General features: G+C 39.3%; 1 protein-coding gene across 2 annotated transcripts; it reads left to right on the forward strand.

The window, feature by feature from the left end:
- Window positions 1–2,464: 2,464 nt before the first annotated feature.
- Window positions 2,465–17,526, forward strand: trim9 (tripartite motif containing 9). Of its 2 annotated transcripts, XM_077560267.1 has the most exons (11): window positions 2,465–3,368; window positions 6,280–6,375; window positions 6,779–6,901; window positions 10,005–10,115; window positions 10,183–10,336; window positions 11,437–11,582; window positions 12,947–13,085; window positions 13,527–13,556; window positions 14,075–14,378; window positions 15,027–15,189; window positions 15,844–17,526. In XM_077560267.1, exons 1-11 carry the CDS (start codon window positions 2,535–2,537, stop codon window positions 15,919–15,921), a joined length of 2,178 nt encoding a protein of 725 aa, XP_077416393.1. In that variant the 5' UTR covers window positions 2,465–2,534; the 3' UTR covers window positions 15,922–17,526. The 2 variants fall into 2 exon arrangements, with proteins under 2 accessions (XP_077416393.1, XP_077416399.1); XM_077560273.1 differs by lacking the exon at window positions 13,527–13,556.
- The last annotated feature ends 1,129 nt before the right edge of the window (window positions 17,527–18,655 follow it).

Here is an 18,655-nt window from a genome sequence, read left to right on the forward strand (position 1 = left end):
TTTGTGCAGTTCCAGCACGCTCTGGTAGTTAATTAGTGCAGTTAAATTTTAATTAGGCATGTTTTGGCCACCTATGTTTAAGTTAAGTTATCATTCCAAATATTCGGTGTAGGTCCTTATGTCCATTGAGGTTAATGTTACCAGTACTATTTGAACTATAATGTATTCATAGTTATGCAAGAATTGTGTTGAGCAATTGCTTGGTCTTTTCCTCATCTCTAAAAACAGTTGGGTCAAAAATAACCCAAGAATGGACCAACCCAACTTTTTTAGTTATTTAACCCCAAAAGTTCGGTCAAACTAAATAATCAACCCACAAAATAACCCAACATTTGACCCAACTTTGTGATGTATTTACACCAAAATGTTGGGTCGAATTAAATTAATAACCCACTTATCAAACCAATGTTTAAGGTTGTTTTGTGGGGTATTCATTCGAGCCAACCTTTTGAGTTAGTTAAACCAATTAAATTGAGTCAAAAATGAACCGACCCAACTTTTTGAGGTGTTTAACCCCAAACGTTGGGTTAAATTAAATTACTAACCCACAAATAAACCCAATTTTTGCGTTGTTTTGTTGGTTATTAATTGACTCAACTTTTTGGGTTAGTTGAATAACCCCATTGAATCAACTGACCCAATTTTGTAGGTATTTAGCCCCAAATGTTGCATCAAATTAAATTAATGACCCACAATTCAACCCAATTTTTGGGTTATGACCCAACTTTTTGGGGTTAATGAAATAACCCAATTGAATTGGGTAAAAAATGAACTGCCTCAACTTTTGAGGTATTCTCCTCTAAATTTGGGTCAAATTAAAATAGTAACCCACAAATCAACCCACATTTGTGGGTTAGGGTTAGTTTGACCTTGGGTTGGTTTGTGGGTTACTCACCCACATTCATTTAACCCAACGTTTTGACCGTTTGAACGTTTGATCACTTTTCTTGCTGTTCACTCGCTTCCAAGGCCTGCCCCTCACTTCTTCACCATTAGGCGGGAGGTGCTCTAAAGTGGAGCAGTGCTGACAGGGGCCACAAAAAGATCCTCTAGGGGTTAATTTATATGAGGTATGCTATTTGCCTGCTTTCCGCCACCAATTACTAGTGCTCTTATTCTGTCCATCCACCATCGAAATATGTTGAGTATGGCTTAAAAAAAATAGCAAAAGGGGGTTAAAGTCTGTCGGAAAGCAGCGCACAGCACTGCCCTAACTGGGATTACAGGGAGAACAATGTCATCATGCCGCAGGCGTCAGCGAGCACAACGTTCCAAAAATAGACGGCGGGCCTTCTTAACCGACATTTGGTGTGAATCAACATGGAGATCCGGGGAAATATTGTTTCACGGATCAAATTGCCATTTGTTGTCTGTTTGCTGAAAGACGCTCAGAAGTTTTGACTCACAAAGTTTCGGCGAAAGCAATGTTCATTGTGCATGGGTTTGTTCAATGGAACATTCCATCATTCCATCAGATGTACACTGTAACTGATCAAGCATTTAAAATGGCAAATATTCTCCTGCTTGCTGATCAAAATATTCATGACATTGATTGATGCGGTATTTGTCTACGATTCAAGGACGGTTAAAGTGTTAAAGTGGAATTATTCAATTCAGTTGGATTTAGTGGGATTGCGATTCAATTAGATGTGGTGCGACTCATTTTGAGGAGGTATGATGCAATGAGTTTCTTGTTGCACATATATGAATGAACTTGCCATTACTGAAAATTGCATTTCCTTCAAAGATACATCCCTCCAATAAAAGACGATTATCTTTGTATCTCGATATATTTTAAATTGGAGCGATTTGATCAGTTCAATTCGACGCATTGCATCGTCTTTGAATTAAAAAATGGTTTTCCGAATCAAATCGTTTTTTTGTTACAAAGCTAAAATAAATGTCTAGTCAGTGAGTAAATAAGTAAATAATATAATTATATAGGCTATATTAAAAAGTTATTTTGTAAAAATAAAATAAAGCAAGACGTTTTGTTGAAATGTTTTCTATATAATGTAAATAAAGCATATACGACTATACAAAAAATACATTCTAACCAGTAAAAACACTTTAAATGAATATATAAAAAAAAAAATTTGAAAACCAATATAATTTTAAAAGTAAATTTATACTTATGTTTAATTTTTGAAAAATTTGCTTTTAATTGTACATAAATCGATAAATGCAATGCATATTTTTTATTCACCTATTTTGAAACAAATAAATATATATAATATAAAAATATACATTGTAAATAGTTTTTTGTATAAATAAAGTTGCCATTTCACGTCCTGCAATAAGTTGCACACACTTGAAGCCCCCTCAATGTTTTGAGAGGAATCAATCGTCGGTCCAATAGGAAGCTGAGCCAAGTTGGTGCCGCTCGCCTATTGGCGCAGAAGCTTTGGTTCCGCCCCCGGCCGCATCGCTGCCCGCCGCCGCCTGGCGGACGCAGCCAGTCACTAGCCGTGCGGACTGACAAGCGGTCGCTGGTCGTCGCGGTTCTTTCGGTCCCGTTCTCCGCTCGCGCAGCCATGGACGAGATGGAGGAAGAGCTCAAGTGCCCCGTGTGCGGCTCCTTCTTCCGGGAGCCCATCATCCTGCCCTGCTCGCACAACATTTGCCTGGCGTGCGCCCGCAACATCCTGGTCCAGACGCCCGATACCGAGTCCCCGCAAAGTAGCCGCGCGTCCGGCTCCGACTACGACTACCTGGACCTGGACAAGATGAGCTTGTACAGCGAGGCGGACAGCGGCTACGGCTCGTACGGCGGCTTCGTCAGCCTGCCCACCACCCCGTGCCAGAAGTCCCCCAACGGGGTGCGGGTGTTCCCCCCGGGGCCGGCGCCGGCGTCGCACCCGCAGCAGCCCCCCGCGCAACAAGCCGGCTGCCTGCTGGCGCCCATCCCCCGCAACGCTTGCATCACGTGCCCGCAGTGCCACCGCAGCCTGGTGCTGGACGAGCGGGGGCTGCGCGGCTTCCCCCGCAACCGGGTTCTGGAGGGCGTCGTGGAGCGCTACCGCCAGGGCCGGGCGGCCGCGCTCAAGTGTCAGCTGTGCGAGAGGAACCCCCGCGAGGCCGCCATCATGTGCGAGCAGTGCGACGTGCTCTACTGCGAGCCGTGCCGGATGCGCTGCCACCCGCCGCGCGGCCCCCTCGCCAAGCACCGGCTGGTGCCGCCCGCCCAGGGCCGGGTCGGGCGCCGCGCCGCGCCCCGCAAGACCTCCACCTGCGCGGAGCACGAGTTGGAGAACCTGAGCATGTACTGCGTGCAGTGCAAGGCGCCCGTGTGCTACCAGTGTCTGGAGGAGGGCAAGCACGGCACGCACGAAGTGAAGGCGCTGGGGGCCGTGTGGAAACTGCACAAGGTGGGACGAGCGCGTAATTGCGTTGGAAATCACATAACATGACTGATACACGCACACACACAGGCGCATACCAACACACACACACACACACACACACATTAGTCCTGCACATATATATAGGCACACTTAAAAAAAAAAAATATATATATATATATATATATTATGAATGAAATAAATTATACAAAAAAATGTTGCATTAAATTACCCAATTAAAAAAGCAAAAAACAAAACAGATAAAAGCCCAAATATTAGACAAAAACAGGATTTTTTTTAACGCAAACAAAATATTAGACCAAACACAAAAACTTGAGCAAAAATATGCAAATATAAAAGCAAACACCAGAAAAAAAGTACAAAACTATTAAACAATACACAAATATAGACAAAATTAATGTGCAAACATAAGACGAACAACAAAAATGTATGAAAAAAGATATTAGACTTAAAATGGAAAAATGTTAGGAAAAAATATTAGACAAAAATGTTGGACAAACTGTGATGAAGATTACACGAGACAAAAAATAGTAACGTGAAAAATACAAAACAAGTGATTTGAAGAAAAATACAATAAAACAACTGAGGAAATAAAATTTGTAAAAAAATATATGAAACAGCTGAGCTAAAAATACACAAATATTCAGCAGAAACGCAAACAGCTTTTTGATGAAGTGCTGCCACCACAAATGAAAATGAATCCGTGCTTTTCGACCGCTTGCTTTCTCTTCGCACTCCAGGCTCAAGGTGGCCGCTCGCCCTGTCACAAACCCCTAGCGCCGCCCCTGGTCATCATGGAAACAAAAACCATACTCGCCATCAGCCCCGTAACGGAGGGTGGTGTGATGAGTAGTGGCTCCCCCCGAATCTCACCCCTCTCAAAACATGCAGACTACGGATCCCATTACCATGACAACCCGTCTCACTGTCATTGAAATAATTGGGACCTCCCACATGTTGTGCGAGATATCAGCCAAATTTTGGAAATGTGACGGAATCTTGCTGCCATTGACGTAGGCGTACAACGTTGTGACCTGGGATACTGCGCGTGCACAGCACACACACATACACAGTACACACACTAGTGTGTTGGGAGTCAAGTGTGTCAGATGCTATTTTGGGCTTGTGGTGGGCAGGGAGGCAGCTTGTGTTCTTCAAACAGTACAACGCACACCGCATGCACAACACAAAATATGCACACATCAACAAAAGGGTTGCTGGAAAAAAAAAATCATGAATTAATATATTCGTCCCCTCCAAAATAATAAATAAATGATTAAAATAGGCAATAATATTTAATTAAAAAATAAATAGACAAATAGTGCTTGAAAAATATTAGATGAAAAATAAATACAACAGAAAATATATATTACAGGAAGAAGTAAAAAAAAATATATATATATTCTGCCAAAATATAGAAAAATCTTAAGCAAAATACACAAATATTAGAAAATAAATTTCATATTACACAATAAATCAAAACATATTACATATTACACCAAAAACATTATTTGGAAAATAAATTACAAAAGAAAAAAACAAATAACGGAAAACAAATAATATGAAAAAAAACACGTACATATGTCCAAATATAAAACACAAAAAAACTAAAATATCACCTAAAAAATACACAAATATTTGAAAATATATATAAAAATATTAATATATTACAATATGAGCAAAAGTACAAAAATATTATAAACTTTTTTTTTTAAAGGTAACTAAAGTAAAATAGTAGACAAAAAATACAACACACATTCCACAAAAAAAAAGAAAAATACTATAAACACAAATGATAAAAACATTTTTTTTATTGATATTGGTGTGTGTTAATAAGGACTCCATATTATGATTATGATGATGGTTTTGATGGGGGATTTCACAGCTTGGCAATTGTGCATTATTGATGAGAGCAGTGATGAATTATGAATGCTTCATCTTGTTCAACAGCCTGCTAGAATGTTTTCCTCAAAAGTCGTCAAACGCTGCCAAGTTGAACGGTGAAAAGTGAACCGCGCCAGTGCACGTAAAGACTCCACATTGAAAGTAGGGGGCTTTTTTTATTTAAATGAACCGCCCTGGAATCGTATCGTGCGTGATACGTATCGCAACGTCTTTTGTTGGAGAGACTCAAACCCCTAATAGCTTTTTTTTCGTCCGGTCACTTGTATGTCGAGGTGCCACTGTATTCATCGTTATCAAGCGCATACCAAGCTGTCATTGTTAGCATAACTCGCTAGCAGGATGCTAAGCAACTAAACAGACTCAAATCAAGTCAAATTGTTTGCTGTAGTTCTCAGCGAAGCACAAAACACTTCAATATGTGACTTTTAACACACAAGATGGCCGCCTAACATACTTTGTCCATGTTTTGTCTTTGTTTAGCAGTGCAGGGTTAAAAGGTTAACCCCAATCCCCTCACAGGCACGTAAAAACGTCAGTTTTTTCTTTTCTTTTCTTCAGAACTATATCGGCTAGTTTTTGTCCGCATTCCGACAATACAAGAAACTGCTGGCTGGGGTGTGAGCGGTTCCCGCTGGGGTGCGAGCAGTTCCCGCAGGGTCACGCGACCCCCTTGCTGCACATACATGACCCCTGTATCCAAACAGGAACTTTTGTGTTGGGTTTCCTGTCACATGACCACTTCATCGCCTTTCACATGAAAGCACATACGTAGCTGTACTGTAGTGATGATGAACATCTTGCTGGATTGTAAATCATTTTGAAAGACAACCTTGTTAATTTAATATTATTTTTTATTTTTATTTTTTTTTAACGAGTAACTAAAGATATAATGTTCACGTACAACGCGCACATACCCAAAACACATTTGGAATTGAGTTTGTGTTTAGGCGCTAATTAGCAGCTAATTAGCAGCTGCTTCCTGCTAACGTTCTGCTCTGATGTGTCGCTCCAGGGTCAATTGTCTCAAGCTCTCAACGGGCTGTCGGACCGAGCCAGCGAGGCCAAAGAGTTCCTGGTGCAGCTTAGGAACACCGTGCAGCACATCCAGGTACACACGCTCTGTTTTCCGGTGACGGGATTAACTGCGGTATTATCAGTGCGTCGCATTGTTAATCCCTCTGCACTTTTGTCTACTGGATAACTCGTCCATCATTTGACTTGCACAATCCTGGGTGAGGTAATAGTTCCCACACTCCGGCAGACGTAAAAAGCGGGATTACAGAGGATGCATGCAATCATTTTTAACAAAAACTAAGTTGTAATAAAATACAGTACTTCTTGTTTGGTTCTTCTTTCAAACGTATACCGCCTCAAATTAAACACGCGTGGCGCCATCTAGTGGACGATAATGGGATTACACGGACACCCAATATTGCAAACGAGAGTTCGACCAAATTAGGCTTATCAAGTGTTCTTTTCATGTTACTGACGATTTGTATTGGTCCCCACAGGAGAACAGCGTGGAATTCGAGGCGTGTCTGGTGGCGCAGTGCGACGCCCTCATCGACGCGCTGAACCGCCGCAAGGCTCAGCTGCTCGCTTGCGTCAACAAGGAACACGAACACAAGCTCAAGGTAAAACGTTTGCTAAAAAAAAACAACGGTGGGCTGTACCACTGGGCTCCGCCCACATTGGGCAAAAAGAAAAAAAAAATCTGCAATTTAGAGTCATCCATTTAGGTCTAATATAGGGTTGTTTTGGTTAATATTAACTTTAATAATATTTATTTTTGTATTATTTTCCCAATATTTTTGTAATACTAGTTTTGAGTTTTGTTTACTTTATAAAATTCTTGTCTTTTTGTATTATTTTCAAATATTTAGTTTTTTGTATCAAATACTTCGTTATTTAATTTGTCTTTCGGTGTTTCGTTTTTGTTAAAGTTTTTTTTTGGTATTATTTGCTAATGGCGTCTATAATTTTTGAAAAAAAAAATTCAAATTATTTTATTTTCTAACATTCTTGTATTTTACAGATTAGCTACTATTTTTGTATTTTTTGGTTCACAATTTTGTATTTTCTAATATTTTTGCCCACCCAATTTAATGTCAACGGGTCACACTTTGCTTATTTAAAAAAAAAAAAAAAAAGCTTTCCAGAGGAGAAAAGCTGCATTATTAGCTTTTTTCATGTCGATTATCATGATGGTGATTTCACAAACATTTCGTCTTTGCGTGGCTCGTAACGTGATGAGCGAAAAGTGGAACGTGTTTGGAGTGAGGCGCGAAGGGAGGCGTGAGTTAGTGTTCCCAATTTCACGCTTGGACGCTGGCGAGGATCAATGTTTGGCACGTGGAGGTGTTGTGAGCCAGCGCAACAAAATCGACACTACACAAAAGCCTGTTCGGCTACCATTAACTTAGATACCAGATCAAATTGTGTGTGTGTGTGCGCACATGCGTGTGTACGTGCGCGTGTCTGTCTGGAGGTGGTCTGAAGAACCATCTGCCAATGTCCAGATTAGCCAGATTGCCGAAGACTTGTCCTAAACCTCAGGCATAGCACGAAACCCAATTTAAGACCCCCTTTTCTATGTTTCAAAAGTATGTTGTTACCCAATAGTTTCATTTTTACGGAAAGCTTTTCCTTGTTTGTTCAACTTACATGAACCTTCAGGATCCCTCACCGTACACTTTTGGTAAAGTTTTAAATCCATCCATGCTATGTCGTACCAGCTAGCTAGCACTAAGCTAACCTGGGTCTATCCAGTCCAACATCCCTACAAAAACATGACTTTGCTCACAATCACGCAGATTGTCTGTGTCTGAAAGAGGCTACATTAGCAACGCTTAGCTTGCCTTCAAATCTGAATATTTACTAGCGTGCTCAGTGGCCTGGAATGAACTGACTGCATTGTCTGCTCTGAGGTTCCCGGAGGATTAAGGACACCCTGAGAACGGGATCATTTCCCCATAAAGAGACCAACTAAATAATTGAGCGTGTTATTGATGTTATCACTCAGCCAGAGGAGAGCGTTTAGCCTTTATAAGACGCGAGCGATTTTTACCGCACTGGCAACAAGAAGCTCTCGTCCTCTGCGGCCGTGTCGCAGTTGTCACGGTGATTCAACGCCTCGTCCCTCCATTTGGCCTGGCGTAGCTCCGCAGACTGTGATGTTCACACAGCAATGGCAATGCTCTTGCATGAAGTTTTTGTATTATTTAATATTATTAGTTAGTCTATTAGTTAAATGTAGCTAATTTGCCATGCTCTTGTCTAAATACAGTTGAACAGTCCCCTTTTATCTGAAATAATTATTATTTTAAAAAAAAAATAATATAATTTGAGTTGGAAATGGTCAGAAATAATTGTGATTTTGAACGGTCCATTTTCTTAATAATATTTAAAAAAATATATTTAATATATACATAAGCTTTGCTTCAATTGTGTCCCCTTAATTTGATGGGGAAAATAGCTTGCCTCTGACGTCTTGTGGCCACCGTGTCGCTTCACTGTGATCGCTTCATTGAAATTTAGAAGACAGTCAAGTTAGCCGTAGCAATGCTAACGCTATGCATGCTGGTAACACGCCGCCAATGTGGTGAGAATGCCATCTTTAAAATAAAATCTTCCCAAGTACAGTAGTTAATGGACATCAGTGACTTATATGCTTTTATTTTGAAGTTGTTCCTGGTAGCACGTGTGGTGTTGTGGTGGCTAACTTGACTCGTAGTTTTCCTGACTGGAAGCTTAATCGTTGGAGCCCAGTTTAAATTTCGAACTGATGCCACCAACATCAACACAAATGCTGAAATCATGTTCGATCGCTGATTAAGAATGCTTTAAAAAAACAGCAACAACAACAAATATTTAATTACGCTGGCATTGTAGAACGTAGCGCCTGTTCCCAGCGTTAGCAGCTAATGGCTAGCAGCTAGTCGCTAAGCGATTGTCCCATATAGGCTGGCAGGTGTCGTCGGATTTTATGTCGGTGGCCAATTTAATAGACGACAACGACTCTATACACTTTGATGCTGACAGCCTGACACAGTTAAGTTCACATTTTAACAAATCAGGCGTACTCAACTGTGCTGTTTTAGCGGTAAAGTCACTTCTGTGGTCTAACCTAACTTTGTCTTGTAGCACAAAAAAAAATCTCTTACTAATGTTCCTAGTGTAGAAAACTCAGTTTGCTTTTATGCAACGTTTAAATTTAGGGGATGCGGCACGAGTTAAGCGTCTGGTTGTACGCTCTTCTTTTCCTGCCCCCCATATTCTGCCTAGCAACAAGTGATGAACAATGCGTGACCGAATGAATGTCAAATGTTATGTTTTGCACTACGCTGCTTGTGGTTGTCATCCTCCATGTTTTCTCTGCAGGATTTTCCCTCCTCTCAGCCCCCCCTCATAGCGCGACCAGGTTACTGTTACCTAGCAACCCCTCGTCCATCTCCACTCTTGAGTGTGTGTGTGTGTGTGTTTTTTGCTAAAGTCTCTTTTCCACAAGGAGGCTCTATGGACAGCAGCAGTGATAGATGGACTAGGAACGTTAGGATCAATGTTGACGTGCTCAGAGATGCTAGTATGGCAAAAAAACAACAACAATATGCTAACATGAAAGGATGTTTCAACATTTGACATTGGCCTATAATGCTATGAGCACGCTTTTCATTTGTATCTGAAATCATCTTTCCCCATTGAAATGAATGGAAATGCCACTTGTTGACTGTTTTCCAGGTGGTGCGTGACCAGATCTCGCACTGCACGGTGAAGCTGCGCCAGACGACGGGCCTGATGGAGTACTGCCTGGAGGTGATCAAAGAGAACGACCCGAGCGGTTTCCTCCAGGTGACACCGGCTTAACGTCATTTTTCTTCGGCGACCGCTCCCTGACCGACCCCATTTGTTTTGTCAGATCTCGGACGCGTTGATCCGGAGGGTCCTGATGACGGAGAGCCAGTGGGGCAAAGGGACGTTGACGCCCAGGATGACCAGCGACTTTGACCTGACGCTGGACAGCGCGCCGCTGCTGCAGACCATCCACCAGCTGGACTTTGTGCAGATGAAAGGTACTGCTCCTGATTCCTTATTTTGTCCATTTTTTTCCCGCAGGTAGTGAAAGTATTTCACATAGTTATCGATAAATGTTTGCATTTTTGTCAAATAGTTTCGTATTTTCTGATATATTTTTCTTGATATTTTTGTTCATTTTTTTTACAGTTAGATTTGGCAAGGCTCTTACAGGTACAGCTCTACAGATAAAACACAATATTTTACACATTTGGTATTACCACATTAGGTTTTGATTCTTGCATGTATTGCTAATGTTTGTGCATTATTTTCTCTTTGATAGTCATCATATTCTAATATTTTAACATTCCTTTTGTTATATTTGTGTATTGTTTCCATTTTTCTTAGGTGGCCCTGAAATACAGAACACACAAACAAAAAAACTAAACACAACAGCAAATTAAAAACACAAAAATAGTTATTTGTTATTTTGTAGTCTTTAAATATTTTTGTATTTTTTTAATACATTTGTGATGTGTTTTATGTTTTCACATGTGTAATATCTAATTTGTTTTCTTTGTGAAATTTACCAGTATTTTATTATAATATTTATTTTGATTATACTGTTTATTTGTCATTTTTCTATATTTTGTTCTGAAAAATATTTTTTCAGTTTCCTAATGTTTTGTAGTTTCGTCCTAATATATTTGCCAGAATGTTTTTTTTTTTTTTTAATCTTTTGTAATATTCTTTAAATGTTTCATGTAATATTTTTGTAGCTTACGTCTAATTTTAAAGACAATATTTCTGCTTTTTATGTTGTAGCATTTTCTCCTTATATCTGCATTTAAAAAATGTTTTTTTTGTCTTTTTAGTCGGATATTTTCGGTGTATTTTTTGCAATATTGCTTTGCTCTAGAGTGTGTAAGTGTACCATTTTTTATATACCTTACGGCTTAATTTTGTTGATTTGTTTCATATATTTAAAAAAAAAAAATTTTCTCTTGATTACTACACTGATAAACGTGATCATATTTCTCATTCTAATTGTAATCAGAAACAAAAGCTTTTTTCAAAGTGATCCGGATGGCCCCTAAACGACAAATACATTTGCTGTACCGAATAAAGTGAACGTCTGTCGTTCCCGTGTCCTCCTCAGTGCCGTCGGCTCCGATGCTCCAGCTGGAGGAATGCTGCACGGAGAACAACAGCACCACGTTGTCATGGAAACAGCCGCCGCTCTCCACCATCGCCGTGGACGGATACATCCTGGAGCTGGATGACGGCGACGGCGGCCACTTCAGGGTACGTTCGCTCACTTGATTGGAAGGAAAATAAACAGCTTCTATAATCAAAAAAGCCGCACTCACCGAGGTACTTAATCTCAAGGTAGCTCTTCGTTTTGGGACTGAATCTCGTTTGCCACAGTCGTGACAATGTCAGAATCATTTTTTCTTCACTATACAGTATCATATTGGGGATTTTTCACCATTATTTTTAAAACTGCATTTTGAGATTATGTATATAATGTCGCTGCTATGTGAAAAACACATATGTCCATTTTTTGTAATTAAAAAAAATATATATATGTTTTTGGGTTGACCCCGAATGCGGGCATACAAATGCAGACATGTAAAAATATATTTTTTTAAATATTGCGGAAGTAAATTGTATTAAAAAAAAAACAGGTATAACCTACATATCGTCGCTGCTATGTGAAAAACACTTATGTCCATTTTTGTCATTTTTAGGTTTTTGGGATGAAACTGAATGAAGACATCCCACAATGTAAAAAAGTGGGGAAAAAAGTGGAAAAATAAAATTTTTCACATAGTTTTACCTAGTTTTTTGTATACAATTTGCTTCCACAATATTTTGGGATTATTGCAAAGTTTACAATTTTTGAATTTATCAAAAATATATAGTAATATTTATAGTTTAAATATATATATTTTCTTAATATACATTTAGTTAACTGTTTTTGTATTTTTGTCATAATGGTTTTCCATTTGAGCCCCCCTGTTATTTATTAATTATGCAATATTTATCTATTTTTCATTTATTTTTTGCCCTACAATTTACAATTTAAAAAAAAATATTACAACATTGTTTTTTCTAATATTTTATATTGATTCATAATTTTTCCATATTTTTTTCTAATACTTTTCCATATTTTTTTCTACTATTTGTACATTTTTAATCTATCTATCTATCTTGTGACAAACACTGGTTTGAATTGGAAAATCAGTTTTGATTGAAAAGATGCAAAGTGCATCGAATCATAACTGAATCGAATCGTTCCACTTTAAAATCAAATGACACGCCATGTATCGCGCCACAAATCGTCTTTTATTGGAGAAATGCACACCCCTAATATATATATGTAGATTAGATGAAAATATGTACACACACTAACACATTCTCCTCTTTATACGCCGATAGTCATATTTTCCTAGTATGTATTAGCGAATAATCATTTTGCACATTGATTTAATATCACACTCGTGTTGCTACACTTTCTGTGCCGCACGCTGACTCACCGACGCCCGTCTTTATTAATACCCCGGCGTGGGCCGACCCGTCCGCCCGCCCACGCGCCGCCGTTCCAGAAACCCGTTGGAGCGGTCGCCCAAAAAAAAACCCCGCTTTGGTGTGTGCGCTCCCCGCAGGAAGTATACGTGGGGACGGAGACCATCTGCACGGTGGACGGCCTGCACTACAACAGCACGTACAAAGCCAGGGTGAAGGCCTTCAACGCCAGCGGGGTGGGACAGTACAGCAAGACGCTCGTCATGCACACGTCACACGGTAACGCAATACTTTTTTTTTTTTTTTTCACAATGAAAAACATCCATTTGTTTCATATTGTATGTATGAACTAGCGAATCTAGTCGGAATTGATTATCTTATATCGGTTACTCGGGTCGTCTTTTAATTTTTGAGAATGGCCCCATGCAAAAGAAGGAAGTCGGACATGCGCCGTCAACAACAATTAACGTGTGGGAAAAACAAAGTGGCCAAATATTGGTTTCGGTGCCGCAAACGTGGTTTTAAAATTGTTCATGATAGTTAATACTTATAGTGCGCTGGCTTCTTGAGTTTGCTTTCATCAGCTTAAGAAAAGAAAGAAACACATGAAGTGTTGATGCTTTCTTTTGTTTTTTGTTTTTTTTTGGCTAAAGCTAAAGCTGCTTCCGTGCTCTTTCCCTCCTCTCCCACTTTTCGCTATCACATCTCCCCTCTTTCCAGCTGGACTTCCTCCGGCTGAAATGCAGTCAGGTAAGCTCGCTCGCTCGCTCTCGCTTTCGCTCATTGCTGACTCCCCCCCCCCCCCAAAAAAAAAAAAAAATATATATATATATATATATATATATATATATATATATATATATATATATATTAGGGGTGGCAGGCAATTAAATCTTTTAAGCGTAATTGCATGTCTTCAATAGTTAACTCACGATTAATTGCAACATTTATATCTGTTCTTTTCATACTCTTGCTAACATAAAATATATTTTAGTCATTGATACAGTACTTTCATAATTTTTCTTAAAATTGAGTTAAAATTAAAAAGATGTACTGTACTCTTAAAAAAAAAAACGAGTGTGATATTGAATTGTGTTGAGGTCATTTTTCTGCCACTAGATGGCATAATTGCATTTGTAAGACATTGATGACAGCTCAGTGCATTTTCTTTTCATATTAAAAACATATCTATATATATATATATATATATATATATATATTAGTTTTTTGAGAATCACTACCCTAATGTAACTTTTTGTTTGGTGTAGTGGCCTGGTTCGCCTTCGACGCGGCGTCGGCGCACCCGGACATCATCCTGTCCAACGACAACCTGACGGTGACGTGCAGCAGCTACGACGACCGCGTGGCCCTGGGCGGCGTAGCTTTCTCGCGCGGCGTCCACTATTGGGAGATGACGCTGGACCGGTACGAAAACCACCCCGACCCCGCCTTCGGGGTGGCGCGCGCCGACGTCCTGAAAGACGTCATGCTGGGCAAGGACGACAAGGCCTGGGCCATGTATGTGGACAACAACCGTTCCTGGTTCATGCACAATAACTCGCACACCAACAGGTATGCCACACAAATGTTGGTTTGTTTGTTTTTTGTGCTCATGAAAGTAAAATAATTGTGGTCATAAAAAGTCTACACACCCTTACACACAGCCATTTTTTTGTGATTTGAAAAATTTGATCAATTATTAATTCTGTTTTTCCACCATTAATTCTACAATAAAAAAAAATACATATTGTCAAAAGGGGAAGTAAAAATTGGTTGCACACGCACACTAAGAACAGGGATTACCAATTTCTGTGGTCTGATGAGACCAAGATAAACTCATTAACTTCAGATGGTGTCAAACGTGTGTGATGGCTGTGTTCAGAATTAGCCAGTCACATTCAAATCGATGTGGAATGGGAGTCAGCACACACCTGTCACCATTTAATTTGTCTTGTTAACACAAATAAAGTTCAGTTGTTCTAGTAGACTGTCTTTTATTTTGGATTTCTAGCAAAATCTCATCTGAGGTTTTTTTTTTGCATGAAAATCATCAAATCTCTCATTGGTGATTTTGTTCTTCTTTAGCCTGTGTGGCTGTTCTGACGCAGCCTAGCATATTCTGCCTAGCAACAAGACATCGACCAACCGTGCCACAGCTATCGGCGGATGTGAGTAATTATTAAATGGCATGACGCAGGATTTTTTTTGTTGTGGGCACAGGACGGACGGCGGCATCACTAAAGGCTCCACAATCGGCGTGCTGCTGGACTTCACGCGCAGGATCCTCATCTTTCTCATCAATGATGAGCAGCAGGGACCCGTGGCCTTCGAGGGCCTGGAGGGCGCCTTCTACCCCGCCATCAGCCTCAACCGGAATGTACAGGTACAAACGACCTTTTTTTTGTATTTAAATATGTAGTGGATGTAATTCTTATCGTCGTGTGTTTAGTTTTACAGTTAACTCAAACTGGGGTGTCATTAAACAGCTTAAGGCACGCTTTGGGGACAACAGAATAACCCGAATAACATACGCTACACACTTACTAGTTGCTAATGCTACGCAAGCAAAATGGTGCATTCAGGGTACTTTCACAGCGTCAGAAACATCAGTTTTCTTCGATAATAACGTTTTAAGGGGAAAATAATTGTTTTGGCTGATGTTTGAAGGACAATAATCAGCCGATTATAATATTAATATACAGTTAATACAGATCATTTAATAATATTCATATTCCAACACGTGGAAGGAAGTCTTAGCTCTTTTTAGATCAAACAAAGCTTCCCAGCTTAAATATTTTACATACGATTTATCTGTTATTCAATGTACCAAAGTGTATTCCTTAGGGCTGTTAACGCAAAGGATTTAAAAAATAATAATTTAAAATTATTATTTTTTAAATCCTTTCAAAAAGAACTTCAAAGAACCCTAAAATTATTCATTTAAGGGTTCTATGAAGTTCTTTTTGACTCTGTGAAGTAAAGCAACATCGCCCCCTGCAGGCCTCATTTATCATCGCTCGCTGTCTTTTTCCAACAGGTGACGCTGCACACCGGCTTGCCCATCCCGGATTTCTACACCCCGGGGGAGGTTGACCCGGTCGCTCACATGTGCTAACACCTCACCTTAAAGTACACCCCCCAGCACCCCCCATGTTCATTTTAGAAAGCACAGCGAGAAAAAGGGGGAAGTTTGACTCAAAAAATAAGCTTTTGTTAGTGCGCTTCTCGTGGCTTTTTGTTTTTGAAAACAGCGATGAAAATGCATTTTTGTATTTTATATTGCAAAAAGAGTGTATAAGTTATCGTGTTTTTTATTAGACGTATAGCTATTTTGAGCAGAGTCCTTTTAGTTGCTTGAAAATGTAGTATGAGTGGGATTTAAAAGAGGGCAATATCAGATGTATTATTTCTTTTTTTCCCGGTGTTTCTTTGTAGCCGCTCGCAGCTCTAGTTAGGGCCCCGAGTACGCTGCGAGGCCCCTATTGATGGAACTATTCTTTTTCATTGTGTCCTTTTTTTGCTCATTTTTCACACGTTAGCAGCACCCTGAAACTTACAAAAAAAAGTCTGCAGAAGCGAGTTAGCATTTTTTTTCTTTGAATGTATCATTTTGGTCCATTTTTTTGCCGTCAGGTTTCATCCGATTGACTTTAAACTTCATCTCCATCGAAAGTAGAAATTTTGATGATGAGGGCGGGACACCAAATTTTACATTTCACATTTCCTTTGCCACAAAAGGGTGAATACTTAATACTAACTGTATATTCTCCCCCCAAAATCCCAAACTTTTCACGTTTCTTCATAGTCACAGCCTGACGATACTTGCAACTTAAAAATCTCCTCTCCCAGCATTTCTTTGTCTGTGCCTTTTACGCAAAACCCAACAATGGCGGGATATCAGCACCTTTGTACCACATTCCGGTGCCATATACTAAACTGTATTCAGAAGAGCAACACGAGAGGAGAAAAATCTGAAAAAAAACGTCGGCTGCTACTGACAGTGTGAAAGGGGCTTTCAACACAACTCTTTGGCTCTCACTCTCGGGTGTACCTAATGTTGTGTCCGGTAAGGGTTCATCCATGCTAACGACATCCATGCATAAGGTGCTATATCCTGCTGTATACCGCTGTTCGATACCCAGCCAGACACTGCAGGGCAGGGCAGAGTCCGCTAGCCACCTTGCTACATCACCTGCTGCTACATCTATAGTAACGACAAAGCTCAACTATAATATGTGTAATATATATATTTCTATATATGATATGTACAGTATTTAGAACAGAATGTTATCATCAGGTGTTTATGCCGCTTGTTGCCATGACAACAGCATCCCCTCTCAAGACCATCGCAATGGCTTTATGTGTGTTTTTAATTACAAAAAAAAGAAAAGATTAATAGATGTGTGAATGTATGAGTGAGCAAATCAAATAGCCTAGCAGATGCTTAATTTGTCTATCGCAGCTTTTTATGAATTATTTTTGCGCAGTCGCTGGGCGACACTGGCTCATTTACAGTATATACATAGTCTATTTAAATGTACATAATCATATATGTGCTATTTCTGTTCTAATTTAATGCCATGAGATGGTTCTATATGTCTCCTCTATTTCCAGATGACTGCTATTACTAATGTGAATGACTATGATGATAATTTGAGCCTAATATGAGCCTGTGGTTTCCTGTATATGTGAATATTCAATAAATGGGTGAGAAAGTGAATGCCTGCCCCACTAAGTATTAATATTTGCATATTAATAATAGCAATTTAACAATGACAAGGGATTTATGATCAGATTTATGTAATATGTAGTGCAGTGTAGTCCTCCATTCCAAAGCTGAGTTGCTGAATGTGGAATGGTCAAAAAAGGTGACTTGAATTAAATGGCTGAGAGGCAAATGAGGTAAAGATGAAAGCAATGTCATCTTCAAATGTGCACGTAATTAATCATTTCAAATATATTACATTTTTTAGTTCATTTATATTTATTTCATTGTCTTTACTGTTGGGAGACGGGAAAGGAAGGCAGAGATCTGATTGGCTGAAAGTTGACTTACTGAAACCTAAACATTATCCTGTGTCTAAAATATTTTATTAACTATTGGTTTAAAAATGTATTCATATGTCAATAATTGTGTTCATATTTTTGCAATTCGAGCAACAAAAATATATAAAAATATATCAAAGTTGATTGGCCGAAAGTTATCTTGTCGATTGATTGGTCAAAAGTTGATTCATTGAAAGCTGATTGGCTGAAATTAAACTTACTGGAAGGTGATTGGTCCAAAAGTGTACTGGCTGATATCTGATGGGATGAGATGTGACGGAGACAACAAAAAGAAATGAAAGGAACCTCGCATTTAAATAATCATAATATGACTAATAATTTAATAAATGTCATATTTTTAAAATTAAGTAATTCATAATTCTTTTATTGGATGTTAATGTGGGCAACAAAATAGAGAAGGGAAGAGTTGGCAGACAGCTGATTGGCTGAAAGTAAACTTGCTGGAATTTGATTGGCCAAAAACTTTACATCGGGCTGTAGAAGAGCTGAAGGGAAACAAAAGATGAAGGAATCGTCACATTTAAAAGTGATAATGTGGCTAATAATTTAATAAGTGTCATTAATACGCTAGTTTGAAAAATATATTTCAACGTTGTATTGCGTGTCTTTTTAATGTGGGCATCAAACGAAAGAAGGGAATGTAGAGAGCTGATTGGTCGAAAGTTGACTCGTTGAAAGCTGATTGGCTTAAAGTCAAGAGCGACACAACTTGAAAGAAACAACGTTCTACTTCTTCAAAGAGACACGCCCACTCTGCCCCGCCTACCAATGACAGCTGACTT

The sequence above is a fragment of the Vanacampus margaritifer genome, chromosome 1 (genome assembly GCF_051991255.1).
Source record: "Vanacampus margaritifer isolate UIUO_Vmar chromosome 1, RoL_Vmar_1.0, whole genome shotgun sequence".
Taxonomy (NCBI): Eukaryota; Metazoa; Chordata; class Actinopteri; order Syngnathiformes; family Syngnathidae; genus Vanacampus; species Vanacampus margaritifer.